General features: G+C 49.6%; 1 protein-coding gene across 4 annotated transcripts in view; it reads right to left on the reverse strand.

The window, feature by feature from the left end:
* LOC116432637 (neprilysin-1) overlaps positions 1 to 13,493 on the reverse strand; it is a 109,970-nt gene continuing 96,477 nt past the window's right edge. For 3 of the 4 annotated variants that reach the window (XM_076369715.1, XM_031989798.2, XM_031989796.2), the window contains 9 exons: positions 4,721 to 4,907; positions 4,107 to 4,283; positions 3,541 to 3,641; positions 3,416 to 3,471; positions 3,060 to 3,346; positions 2,836 to 2,994; positions 2,691 to 2,767; positions 2,275 to 2,578; positions 1 to 2,098 (listed from right to left, as the gene is read on the reverse strand). In XM_076369715.1, coding sequence (XP_076225830.1) covers positions 2,479 to 2,578; positions 2,691 to 2,767; positions 2,836 to 2,994; positions 3,060 to 3,346; positions 3,416 to 3,471; positions 3,541 to 3,641; positions 4,107 to 4,283; positions 4,721 to 4,907 — 1,144 coding nt within the window. In that variant the 3' untranslated portion in view covers positions 1 to 2,098; positions 2,275 to 2,478. Of the gene's footprint in view, positions 2,099 to 2,215; positions 2,579 to 2,690; positions 2,768 to 2,835; positions 2,995 to 3,059; positions 3,347 to 3,415; positions 3,472 to 3,540; positions 3,642 to 4,106; positions 4,284 to 4,720; positions 4,908 to 13,493 lie in introns of all 4 variants that reach the window. The other variant, XM_031989797.2, reaches the window with a different exon arrangement.

Consider the following 13,493-nt stretch of genomic DNA (forward strand, 5'->3'; position numbering starts at 1 on the left):
TTGTATATAAACCATATTTATTTGCCATATGAGTTGTCAGCCATTTACATTTACAACGGTGTTTAAATAACGTGACTTTATGCTTTCGATTCGGCGAGGAACGGCCGGGTACGCGTCGACGATGGCGTCGCGTCACGGAAACGGGGATAGAGTTACTTTTGCCCCGTTTCTCGGACACGAGCGTCGAGAACGCGCCCCGGTAACGATCCCTCGGCACGCTTAAGTACTGCTTAAGAATATCACAGATCGCAATCCTTGCGTAAACGCACTAAAATTGTAACAACCTTCGCTAGCCGTCGGCTCACGACGATGAAACGTCTGCGGTTCGCGGAAACGGTTTCTCCGCTCGACGACCGTGGGAGATACGAGCGTTCGCGACGAACAGCTCACGGTGACACGGACTATAACGAACGGTGCACGAAAAGGTGAGGTGAGAAACGTTCTCGACGCTTTGCTACGTCTACGACACGTCGCGAAAGATCCAAATAATTCCCTCTTTAAACGATCGTTTCCAAAGAAGTCCGTTAATGATTCCAATTACTAATTCTATCGAAGTATGCGATAATCGTGAAGAAATCGTTAGCCCTTATTCAAATAATATGCGAGTGAAGTGTGTGTGAACAGCGATTTGTTAAGTGCGTAGCACCGTCGGTTGCCTGTAAAGTAATAATCCCTACGAAGTGTATCGAATATTCGAGAAGTGCTTTACGTGAGAAACGAAAGACAGCGTATCTCCGCGTGAGAAATGTGGCGACGCAACGCGGTACGCGTGAGCTGCTCGTCGGTATCGGCTGGGGTCAACTGAAACCCGTAATATTTCCATCGAGAACCGAGCGAAACGGTGTCACGAATAAAAGCGAAGCATCTGAAAATCGAAGAGTCTCGTGCCCGTACAGAGAAGAACCGAGCGAAATTACAGGTGAAGTAAAGCACGCGCGCTAATCAGCCTGGTCGCTAAAACCCTTTGCTACCGGTGCGCCAGCGCGACCATCGGCTAGAACCGCGGGACCGCCGATCGGCATGAAAATTCAAATCAGTTTGACCAACCGGTAGCGGAATACCCGCAGCCGCGTCGCGGCGCGGGGCGAACGCCCGCGCGCCGTTCCAGCGCCAACTAAACTAAACTGAAAAGAGATAGGTCGGGAAACGTTGTTATTTACAGAGTTTACAGACTAAGAAGAGCGAAGACAATCGGTGCGCGAGAAACTAAATAGATCCGCTTCGTAAATGTTCGTAGTTCGCGTTCCCTAAACTCTCCGTACACGGAACGCCACCACCACCACCACCACCACCACCACCACCATCACCACCATCATCATCATCGCCATCATCCTCTATCTCTACCCCTAACCTTCGGCTCCGACAAACTCGTCTTCGTGAAGAGCTCGCGCGAAGTTCGAGCCTCCGCGAATAATTAAGTAACTCGATGCTCGTTGCTCGTACTACGCCGGAAGTTGTTCCTTCTTCCTCGGTCCCAAAACCCTACGCCGAATCCGTTCTCTTAACGAGAACGCGTTCCCCAACGGAACAACGCCGATCCCTCTGAATCCGTCCGACATACTCCCGCCGACATCTACCGATAGCGCCCGCAAACTGAACAACCCGAAGCGCTTTGTAATTTGCTTATCCTGCGGTGTGTACGTGTGTGTTTACTCGTGTGTACGTCATCTTCGTATATTCTTTTTTTTTGGGTATTTTTCGTTTTTCGAGTATCACTCTCTCCCTCTCCTTTCTCTCCCACTCTTTCTCTCCCTCTCTCTCTCTCTCTCTCTCTCTCTCCCTCATTTTCTCCGTTGTTCTCTCACTCTTTATCGACTGATGTTCCGTATAATTTATTGCTTTCACTAGAGTAAATCTAAGGTCCTCTAAAGCGTCGTAGGGGAGAGATATTAACGTTAATGGCGCGTTTTGAAACGAGTGTTGCGTCGACCACCGAATGGAGATCGGCTCCCGCGCAGTCGTCCGTCCATGAAACACCCCAGAAACATCGTAACAAGCCAATCCAATCTCGATCGATTCTTCTTGCGTCGCGATCGAAGTCGTACAAGTTTCGAGGACAGCTGTTCACCATTGCTCTCCGATCGTTGGCATAGAATCCCTGAAAGAAGAACGGACGATTGAATTTTCGGCTGGACGAATGACGGTTAACCGGTTAACCGTGCTCGACGAACGCACTCGTCGCTTTAAAACCCAAAATAATACTAATTCGCTTTACACGATATCTTCACAGTGAATTTCCACGGTTAACCGGTCGATTGATCCTTCTGTTTGTACTTGAACCGATTCCCTCCAGCGCAGGATCGCTCGACAGATGCTGAAAAAATAGTTGACCCATCTCGTCGCTTGGGTCCCAAACTGCAAGACGCCGCAAGTTCCGAGCCGAGTCCCAATGATCGACAAACTGTGGTTTTGTTTTTTTGGTTTTTCTTGATGGATGAAGTCTGACTTAATCGGCGAACGATTATCCGCGCCTGATCATCACCAAGTGGTGCACTTGTTCGGGGGGTTCATCTTGGTTCCGATCGGGCAGCGGAACGCGTCCGCGAACGCTTGGGAGTTCATCATTATGCCGTTGACTCTGAGAACATAACAAACACGACACCCGTAGAGAAATCACGGATTTATATAAACAAAACTATGGATCCCACAACTGAGGATCGTGCTACCGCTCGTTAGCTCCAAGTATTTACCTTTCAGGCTGAGGTGTGTGGTAATCGAGTTCAACGGATAGTATATAGGCCTCGGCAGTCATATTAGAACAATAAGTCTGAAAGAATTTCGTTCGATTGAATACTCAGGCTACGCGCGAGCCGTCTTAGTCGTCGATCGGTTCACCTGGGCGGCGCTTATGAAGAAAAGCTGGCTCGGCCGAAGTCCCTCGAATCCGGGAAGACTTCGATCCTTCCCGTTCGTCAAAGTGTGCCAAGTTTTATAAGAAATCTGCAAGGCTCCGATGTCCGCCACGTTCTCGTTTCTCGTCACGTTCCAGTCGAACTGGAAGTTAATTCCCCGTTCAGCCGACCGGTCGAATTAATCGGTTTCAAACAGTTTCCCCTTACTTGTACCGCGACGTCGTTCCCGTAAAACTGAACCTTCTTCCAGAAGCTCCTGGCGTAGAGCCTCGCGACGCACTCGATCCTCGCCTCCAGCCTCTTCCAGGACTCCGGAGTGATCCAGAGCCACTGATCGACGTTCAGATCGGGATCTAGCGGCAGCCGACGCCTGTGGAGATCGAACGCGTGGAGAATCTCGTGACCGATCACCGAGCCCAGGGTCGCGTGGGATGCGTACGCTGGCCCTCCGTCCCAAGACCATGACCAGGCCGTCATCATCGCCAATGGGATACCTGGTATCAATCAAAACACGTACACTCTGCCCACGAAATAATCTAGATCCTAGAAGAGAACAATTTTACCAATCGTATTCGTCGAAGATTCGTAGTAAGCGTTCACGCTGTAAGGGTAACGGCGTCTGGAACAGAAAACTCAACGTTACAGATCATCCAGACGACGCTGGAATCTTTCTAAACCGATCTCTTACTTCTCGGTCACGTTCCTCCTCAGCACTTTGTCGTCCACCGTGCGGATTTGTCGGAAACGCATCAACGTGCTGTGGAAAAAATCGCCAGGATCGATCTTCACCTGCGGGGACCGATAAATAGTCGCTGAAGCTTTCTGTATCGATTTTATTACGAAACGCGCGAATTCCGTAAATATTTAGAACAACGAGATCCGTCGGATTCTCGAAGACTCGTCGGGAAACGAGGGAAACGGGGAAAGCAGCGTGATCAATAAATGTCATATCCGATTACTTAAGATAATTAGATTGAACTCTTTATTTGCGTCGTTAGTGCGCAGAAATCTCTTCGCGCATAATTAACGTATCGTTCTCGCTGGAAATCTCGGGCGAATCCGAGATTCCCTTCGCGGATCCCGAAACTGTGACGTTTCCAAGAATAAAGTATGCAAGCGGAAAATAATTACGCGGCGCGAATGCTAAAGCGCAGCGGGAAAACTGATGAATCCCGAGATTTCGGGGTTCGGCTCTTGTTCGCCTCGTTTCCCCGTTTCCGAGGATCCGAAACGGAATCGCGGGCGAGACCTCACCTCGGTCATTTCGCGGGCCAGCAGGCTCTCGTTGTAGAAACCAGGCCACACGTGAAATCTACCCTTTAACGAGTTCAGTTTTAGCAGCGCCTGGGTCCTGGTCTCCTCGTCCAGCCAGGACTTCACTAAGATCCGCTCGGCCACTGTTTCCTTCACACGCTCGAACAGCCCTCCCACCTGTTCGCCGACCGATTCGATTCGATTAAAACCGATCGAACCGGCGTAACGCTGATATTCGAGTCAGCAATAACTAGGCTGCGGATTCTGATGCACCCATGCGAAACGGGAACAAGGGGGTACGCGGTAAAACATAAAATACGATTGAATCGAACGGATCCTAAACGATGGAAATCGATGTTTACTTAAACGGAAACATTAAAGGGACGACGCTCGATCGCCCGGATAATTTCTTTTACACCTGGAACATCGACGAAGAATGATTTACGATAATGCGATCCGATATTATTCCCTCTTCGTCGTGCAATCGTGAGAAACATAGAAACCCGAGATACGCCTCCGTTTAATTCCAGATTTCGTAAGTTGCAGTAACCTTTAATTTGCATAAAGAACCGCAGTCTAGCAATAAAGCACGCGCGCTCCTCGTTGTAACTCACCCTGTTGGTCAACGTGTCCAAATGCTGAGGGCTGTATTGTTGAACGTAAAGCGCGCCCACGATCTCACTGAACACATCCTTGGTCAGCTTGAAGCAGGACAATTCCCAATTCTTGCTCGCGGTCACGTTCACGATATCGTGCAGGGTGTCCGTCGCGTACAGCAGCAACAGCCCGTTGTGAATGATCCTTGGGGCAACGGATGCGAATTAGACGGGAGCTTACCAAGCAAACTTTCGAGATTCCCGTGAAGTAACCGCGGTTCGTGGGACGAGCGAGGCCGAGTTCCGGCGGGAGCTAACTCGGGTATTGGTCCGGCATTATCTCCATTAGATGTCCGTACAGTAATAAAGGCGATATTTCATCGAAGGGATAATAGCCACGGGGCCATAATAATGAACAGCTGCCCCCGAAAGCATAACGAATTAGCGTTATCGATTCTTCCCCGCGACGCTCCCCGCGGCGAGAAGTGCGAGCTCTTTCACGGGGGACCAGGAAATTTATAATTCTCTTTACTCAACGATCAGCGCAAACCGAGAAATCTATAGAGAGAACGAATCACGCGGAAATTTCTATCGTTTTTCCGACGTACCTAAAAGAATCGCATCCTTTGCAAGCGATCGACGACCGTATTCGCGTATAACGTACGTCAGGACTTCGTACATCGCACAAAATTAATTAAATTATTATATAAAACAACGCATACGATTGTCCAACAATTGCGTAGATCAATATAGAAAGTAATACACGTGTTCCCGACGCGTTATGCGTGATTATTCCCGTAACATTCTGCTATAGCTCTCGCTCAGGTTCACGCAGCACGTGACAGCTCTCGTCGCTCGTGGATTAATAAAAATGATTGCCGATACGCGTCACGGGGAGAGCATAATGCACTGGAATACGGGAAACTCAGCCGGCGCGGTTAACACGGCCGAGCCGTCGCTCCGTTAGGGTGAAATTTCGCGACGAAGGGTAATGGACGAATTAGGCGGCGATTTACGATGCGTGCCGTGTACCGGCATTAAAATTTATGGCCGTGCTACGTTTATTAACCGCGACCCGTCGCGATACACGGCTGCGTACGCTCGCTGAGCTACCACGCTCGTAAATGTTAGAGAAGATGGCGGGTTTCTAGCGCTAACGATCTCTGTGACATGTAAAGCACAGTTTAATTTCCATCGGTCGCGCGGACCGCGCCGCGTGCGCGCGTGAAACCGAGCCGAGCCTAGTACCGCCGCGCGATTACAAGCGGTGGTGTTCGCCGCTGATTTAAATATCAAGCGTTAATCCGCGAGCCGCTTGCACGCGCTCGCCGGCTGGCATTTGCTCGAGCACTCCTCGCGGCGGCTTGTAACGCTGCGGTTGCACCGAACGAATGCTCGTTTATCGGCGAAACGAGGCTCGAAGTCTGGATATCTGCGTAATACATTGAAGTGATAGGAAATCTATCGCAACGGTTCGCTAAAATTGCAGCTAGCTGCGTCGGGCAGTCAAAGATTCACCGATAACTCGTCGCTATCGGTGCATTCCGTTGGACGCGGCTCGAACCCGAAAGGCTTGAAGCAATTATGACCGCGGAAAGAGTTCATTCATCGTCTCCCCCGCGGTTCGATTTTCTCTCGTTACGTCGGCTCTGTCGAGGGATTATCGACGTGAACGAGGACATTGTACCGTGTCGCGTGCAGATTAGCCGGAACGGCCCTCCTTGTACCGGGGAACGGAACAACGAGTCCGAGCATTAAGGACGACGCATGGTCGGGCACAGATTGCCGGTGCCACGGGGATACGAACGTCTCGTTCTCGTTACACGGAATACCTTCGCCCGGTAATTATCGCGGTTGCTGGCTGCATTCATCCTCGGCCTGCGTCCCCCCGCGTCCCCCAGCCCTTCCGACGGTTTCGACTGTCTGTCTACGGATGATAATGGAAGGCAACGCTGGAATCGCGTCGCTCGGCCAAGAGTGGCGTCCCGGAATCCCGGATGTTTGCTTGTCTATCGGCCTATTCTGTCAATATTAAGGCTAACCGTACACCCAATCAATAATTCCTGGTTATCGTGGCGTGACTATTGTTGCGTTCCCGAAGGTGGGGGTGGTACCGGCGATCCATAAATACCGTTTCGCCTCTTGCCGCCGCGGGAGCTAAACACTGCCCTCTGACAAATTGCGCGTGGACTCGTGAGCACTGCCACTTCGTTGTCACGCAACTTGGATTTCTCGGCTCGCAGTCGGTTGCACCTCGAACGGCGAATGAATTTTCAGTTCGACTTCGCTGCGCGAGGAATGAATTGTTTCGGCACGAGCGACGCAACCACAGGCACGCCGCGTCTGATCTTTCTGATGCCCGCAAGTTTCTTTCGCGACTCGAAAGTTCTCGCTTTGTTCCCTCGAAGGCTAGACCCGCTGTAACTCGAAGGGTCCGATCATGGAATTGGTTCCCAAGTCGCACCCTTCGGTTTAATTAAATTCGAAGCCTCGAACGCCCACTTGCAGCGGCAAACGATGTTGCCGCAGTTATGGACAGCTTCGGACTTGGCTGGAAACTTTTTCTGCGATTACCACTTGAGCGAGGTGGTTTCCGATGGCGAAATTTCGAAATTTCTTTTCGCTGAAACGTTCAGTCCGGTTCAACGAATATATTGGAACAAGCGAGGCTGCTAAAGTCTTGCCTCGATTAAACTGTTTCAAGGGATTTTAAAGGCATACCTCATCGGTTAAGGGATAATCCCCAGGATTAGCTGAGTCGTTTAATTTCTCTTCAGCATGTAGATTCTCAGTTCCAATATAATTTCTCTCGGCTCTTTCGCTTCTTTCTATATTTCCTAATAATCTAATCCTTTTATTCCATATCTTCGTTAGGCGATAACAGGGAGTCGAATCGTTATTAAAAACGCGATATCAGAGGAACGGAACACTGTCTTCGAATTAAGCGGTACAATTTTCTTTTTATTCGAAACAACCCCAGTTGAATTTCTTCGCTGCTGATATCACGGTACAAGTTCCCTCTCATCGATCCAGGTTGCTCCGTTAATGTCGGCCGCATGAACGATATCGCGGTCGCGTGAATTTCAGCGTGGCGTCGAATACATCGATAGTATAATACAACCGACTCCAGACAAATCGGTCGATAGGACTCGCAGCCCAACAGAATCCTACGACCAAACGCGGATGTTCACGCGCGGGTAAGTGTGCATTATGTAAATCCGGTGTCGTCGTCGTTGTCGCGGTGAAGTCGGCCGTTGTATACGCTCGAAACACGCGATCCGTCTCGCGGCATTCAGCCGAGCGTGCCCGGGGAAGTTCGTTTAATGTAATCAGTACCGTTTCGGTAATCGGCGCGCGCGCCAAGTTAGTTCGGGCGCGACTCGGAGTTTGCCTCGAATCGTGTTCGAACCGCGACCAATGAAAAATTACAACGTACATATGTACACTCGACCGTACCTCGGCATTAACCCTTGCAAAACGAATATCGGTGACATCGGATTTCGCGTGCAAAGCTATAAATTGCAAGCAAATTGTTCAATTATCCCAAAAACAACAGATGTGCACTTGAAGCTGTTTCAGGAATAGCGTTTAACATTAGAACCTTAAGATTCTTCTAATTCAACGATTACGTCTTCCTTTAGTAGTATACTATATAAATGTGATTATTTTAGATCGGTTGAATTCAGTTCAAGTGTTTTCATGGTTTCAATATACATTCCCAGGAACGCGCGGTGACGCGACATTCTGTCGTAGCCGAATGGTTAAGCGTAATAATTGAAACTCGGAGAACGCTTCGCGTCTCGCCGGGCAGCGAAAGAGGGTCGAAAGTTCCAGCGGCGTCGAACGAGTCGGATAAACCGCTTGGTCGCCTTTTATGACTTCATTCGGCTAGGATGCGGCAAGCGCGCCCGTCTTCATCGGAAAATTATTCGTACCGTTGCGCAGCGAATAATGTTTATCGTAAAACAAGAATCGAATGGCGCACTAAACGTCCTCGCCGTGAATTTTACGTCCTTGTGTACACGTTAACGGACGAAAAAGAGAAAATCCCCATCGACTCGTCCGGCTCGCGTGCAACTTTCCTCCTCGGTATTTTTCGGCCGAACGAAATGCGAGAAAAATCAACAATTCGGACGAATTCCACGGCGACAGTCCGGCGAACTTCAGTTTCCGCTGGACGTTCGCAAAAATTGTCGCTGCCTCGAAAACTATTCCTGCTATTCCGTTTCGGCGCCGATGAAAAGTTCCCGGCTCTTGTTGCCACCGTGGAAAGTTTACTCGAACGAGTTCTCCTCTCCGCGTAGAAGATTGCGCAGTGAATAATTGCTTTCTCTTCCCGGGGACCGTTCAGATAAGTAAACGACACTCGTTTCTCCGTCGCGTACCGATAAAACTGCCACCTGGCACGCTCTCCTGGCGCGAGCTCGCGCATTCTCGCGCTGAACGAACGACGATCGGCGATCGAGCTCCTTTAGGGAGCTATTTCGATACACGATAATTACAACGAAAATTGAAACCGGCGTTTCCGACGGCTAAGTCGAGAAACACGAGGAAATTACAGGACCAGGGTAAACTCGCGACCATTATCCGGCCAGTCGTTTAAACAGATAACATCGCGTTGCGCGTCCGTGAACAAACGACCAGGCCGATCGTTAGCAGAAACGAATTTTAATTCGACAAACGAGAAATTACGATAACCGGGGCTGTACGCCGAACGAACCGAGCAGAGCTCGAATTAATCGTATTTTGAACAGCGGGGCAGGTTCCGAGGCGTGATCGTTGCTCCCCGATTATCGGGCAAACAAATATCCAACGGGGCAACAACGGCGCTGCCCAATTTCCGCGCGATCCGATAAACCAAACGTTTGAAAGGAGAAAATTCCTCGATGCGCTCGGCCGCCGCCATTTTTACGCGGGACTCCTTGCGATTGGCCGCAAGTCGAGCGAATCGTGCACCGTTCGTTCCTTAACGATCGCGCCGGATTCGATTCGTATATATCACATTTGTCAAATAAATAGGAAGCTTTTGTCGCGGGAAATTTAGTGGTATTGATTGTATTCCGACAATTAAATAGGAATTCAAATTTTACTGCCTCCATGTTGCCGATCGTTAATCTCTAAATTGTAGGTAAATATAGAATGAGCGCCGGATATTTTTTCTTTTTAATGAATAGTTAACGGGAAAGTTTTATCGGGCTAGGCCGCGAAAAAAGTGTCGGGTCAAGAGGTTAATCGGGACGTCCGAACGAAATTGGACGCGGTAATCGGAACGAAGCGCGGAAAGTTTGTTCGCGGATCGCGGGACATCGCGTACTCACGGCTCGTTTGCCGCAAAGGATCCGATAACAATAACTCTAGCGCCGGTTAACGAAGACGAATGGCGACCGGGCCGCAATTAAATTCGTCCGGTCAGGCGACTGCGTTTCGTTTCATTAATATTCATTCATTAGCCGATTCGCGCTGGCCGACAGCGAATATTTATTCCCCGCGAGCGACGATCCTCCGACTTCGCAAACAACCGCGTTATCGGTGGCCGTTCTAACGAAGATGCAAACGGAATTAACGATCGCCTCTCCGTGCCAGCTCCGCAAATCAACCGCGGCGCGCTCTTCTTTTTCGTTCCCTTCTCTCCCTTTTCTTTGTCCGTTAAAATGAAATCCAGCGGAATCGATTTAACCTTTTTACCCGGCGATTTTTGCGCGTCGATCGCGGATATCGGAGCGGTTAAAAATAAATGTGCGCGATTCCGGAACTCTCTAACTCGAGACGAACGAAGGAGCAGTGCAATTTTCTTTTCCTTTAACCGTAATTTGAATATATGACCGTTCCGTTTCTCGGGTCAAGCGTTAAAGTAGTTTAAAGTGGCTCCGTCGCTGGCTAGAATACGTATGGGCGGTTAATAAGAAAAGTCTAAAAGTAATGATAATGTAGATCGTCGGATGCTCGAGATTATTATAGCGATACCGCGGTGTACGAAAGCAGTCCTAACTTCGCGCGCCCACAAAAGAAGGAATTTAAATTGCGGGCCGCGGGCGGAAACGTTACGACGCGTATTTCAAATTCCGAAGTACCCCAATCTTTATTCTTTCGGCCAATAAAACGCCGATTCGCTACCAAAACGGAGCGTTCGGGCCAGTTTACAGGGCACGTTGAAACAAACGAATGCCACTAAAATTTTATTCCTAATAAATACGTGGTTTTATCATGCGTTTAAAAAACTCCTTCGCCGCTTTAAGGAAGTCCACGTCGGAACGACGGAATCAGCGATTTCGGGGCTATCGTTTCCACCGAGGAAGATATCACCGTTTCGTACTGTTAAAAAAATCTCGCGAGAGACCGCACCGTCTCGAACGAATACGCCGAGCATCGACGAACGGAACATGACTCTGCTCGGAATCGGATCGCGGCAGGACAAAGCCGAACGGAAACAGAGTATCGCTGTAACGTTCTCGTGTACGTATCGCGTGCGAGTTTCACGCATCGATTTCCCGCGGCGCAACGGTGAATCACTTAGCCGCGTGATCGAGGGAAACGCGATAAAGCGACGAGTTATGAAGCAACGCGGCCATGAATCTGTCCTGTTAAAAAGAGACAGAAGAAAAAATAGTGGTATTCCCCGGACGATATTAGGGGCGGTTCCTGTGCGAGGCAACGGCGGCGGTCGTAAAAATCGTCGATGTAACGACAGTTACTGGCCGTCGTTATTTTTAATATTACGCGGGTCATTCGGTTGGTAAACGAGTCGCGTCAACGACAGTAATGGCCAGGTCCAGTTTTCGCGCCGTGAACACCGATCGCTGGGACTATGGTCTGTTAGCCCGGCAACTGTTCGACGATTCGGTAGCTGGCTTGTTTACTGGGTCGCGTGTCGCGATAGATCTCGGCCGAAATTCGCCGTTCATTTAACATCGAACCTACCAGACGCGTCAAAGTGACACAGTCCTGATTTCTTCTTCCTGCAATTATTCGGAAGACAACAGACATTTCTCTGAGAAATCATTCGAGATTTAGGAATACGCGAACTGAATTCTGAATCAATTGAAATCGATCAAAGGATAGGTATAGTTTCCAAGTTTCTACAGAGGAATCTCGAAAAGTCAATTTAACTGTTCGGTAGGTTTAGTGTTATCAGATTTCATTTTCATTTTTCGTCTATTTTTTATCTCTACGGTAACGCCTAATTATTTATCTCTATTTGGCCCGTGCCGAGGAACGACGACTTCAAACTAGACGCATACCTCTGATGGCCAAGCCGTGATTTCCCATCGCCAGGACCGTTAACGAGTGGATTCACTGATCAGCACCGCGGAAACGCGACCGCGGTTCTCCACGCGCAAATTAAAGAGCTCGGAAAGAGGGATCCGAGGCTCGCGCGGCATTCGCGGTTCATTTAACTGGAGCGCGGAGCGCGAGCGATTCGCCGGTGAAGCAGCGAGGCTCGTCGGGCATCAAATTTCCCGGAAATCTTTCTACCCCCGCGCTCCATCGAGTAGAAGCCCCGAATGCCGCGGGAACCGGGCCACCTCGGCCGGGCGTGCTTTCACGCGCGGGCAAATCGATTCCGAGGCGAGTCTCGGTATCGTTCGACCATATTACAAGCTTTTTGCGTAGTCGCGCGTTAACGTCTTGGTTCCGGCAGCCCGTTGAACCGCGAATCGTACGTAACGTCGGTTACTTCGTTCTATCGCGCAAAATGTCGGCGTAACTTGAAACGCTAAAGCCGAAACAGGGTTTCTTTGCAACCTCGCTTCGTTCTTTCAACAAATGATCCTCGCGTTTCGTTCAATCGCGATATTTGCGGGACGATACGCGTCGCGTTGCGTTCGAAAGGATTCAGTTTGCCAGTGCGCGGACGCGAGCCGTAGCTGGGCTGCGTTCTACAGTGCCGCGAGCGGTTTTAATTGGTAACGAAGTTGTTGATTACCAGACGCTGTTGATTAAAGCCTGTGCAGCGGTTCCGTGACATATTAGCGTTCGTCAACGTAGAATGTTGATCGCGTTAGTTTCGTATTTCTTCGGTTAACCTTCATCCGGCGTGTAAAGGGATCATTCGATTAACAGGCGACTGTTGAAAATGGAATTTGAACGTGCGACCGCGGTAAAGTCGCCTTTAGGATGCATCGAGCGTTTCATGTTGGAAGATTGTACTCTATGATGGAATCCTAAGGAGCAAAGGTGTTCAGTTAGGATTCAGCGGACCTGATAATGTTCGATTAACACTCGACACGGTCGGACGCCTTAATATTCCGCGGATCGGGCTTAATGTCGCGGAAGAACGAAGAAGAATCGAATTCACGCGAGATACGCGGTGAATGGGTGCGGCTCTCGCTTTTTCACGCCTCTCTCTGTCTCTCCCTCTAGACCGCAATAAATTATTTCCTAGCTTGACAGGGAAGGGGGCAGACTTAAATTCGTTCTTATCGAAAACCGCGAAGATGGAAGACCCCGGGAAATTTATGCCGCATCGTTTCGCAGCAATCCGGTAACAAGGGGTCGAAACCGCGGGGAGGAAGCACGGGTTCCGCTTCGACCTTTGCGGATATTTTACTCGTCCGCGTCCCGCAATATCGCGCCGGAAAGTTACAGTATAGTCGAACCCCTCTTTAACCGACAGTTCTTCAACGGTTACATAATTTACGAACTTCGAATACCGTTTGAAAATAAATAGCAGGACGGTTATCACGTTTAGCGTCGGTGGCGATCGATTCCTCGCGGGCTGTTCCAAACACGCTGAAAAGACAAGCTACCATTCTCGAATCGAGAGCTTTATTTACGGCAAGCTTATTATTTG

The sequence above is a fragment of the Nomia melanderi genome, chromosome 8 (assembly GCF_051020985.1).
Source record: "Nomia melanderi isolate GNS246 chromosome 8, iyNomMela1, whole genome shotgun sequence".
NCBI classification, from domain to species: Eukaryota; Metazoa; Arthropoda; class Insecta; order Hymenoptera; family Halictidae; genus Nomia; species Nomia melanderi.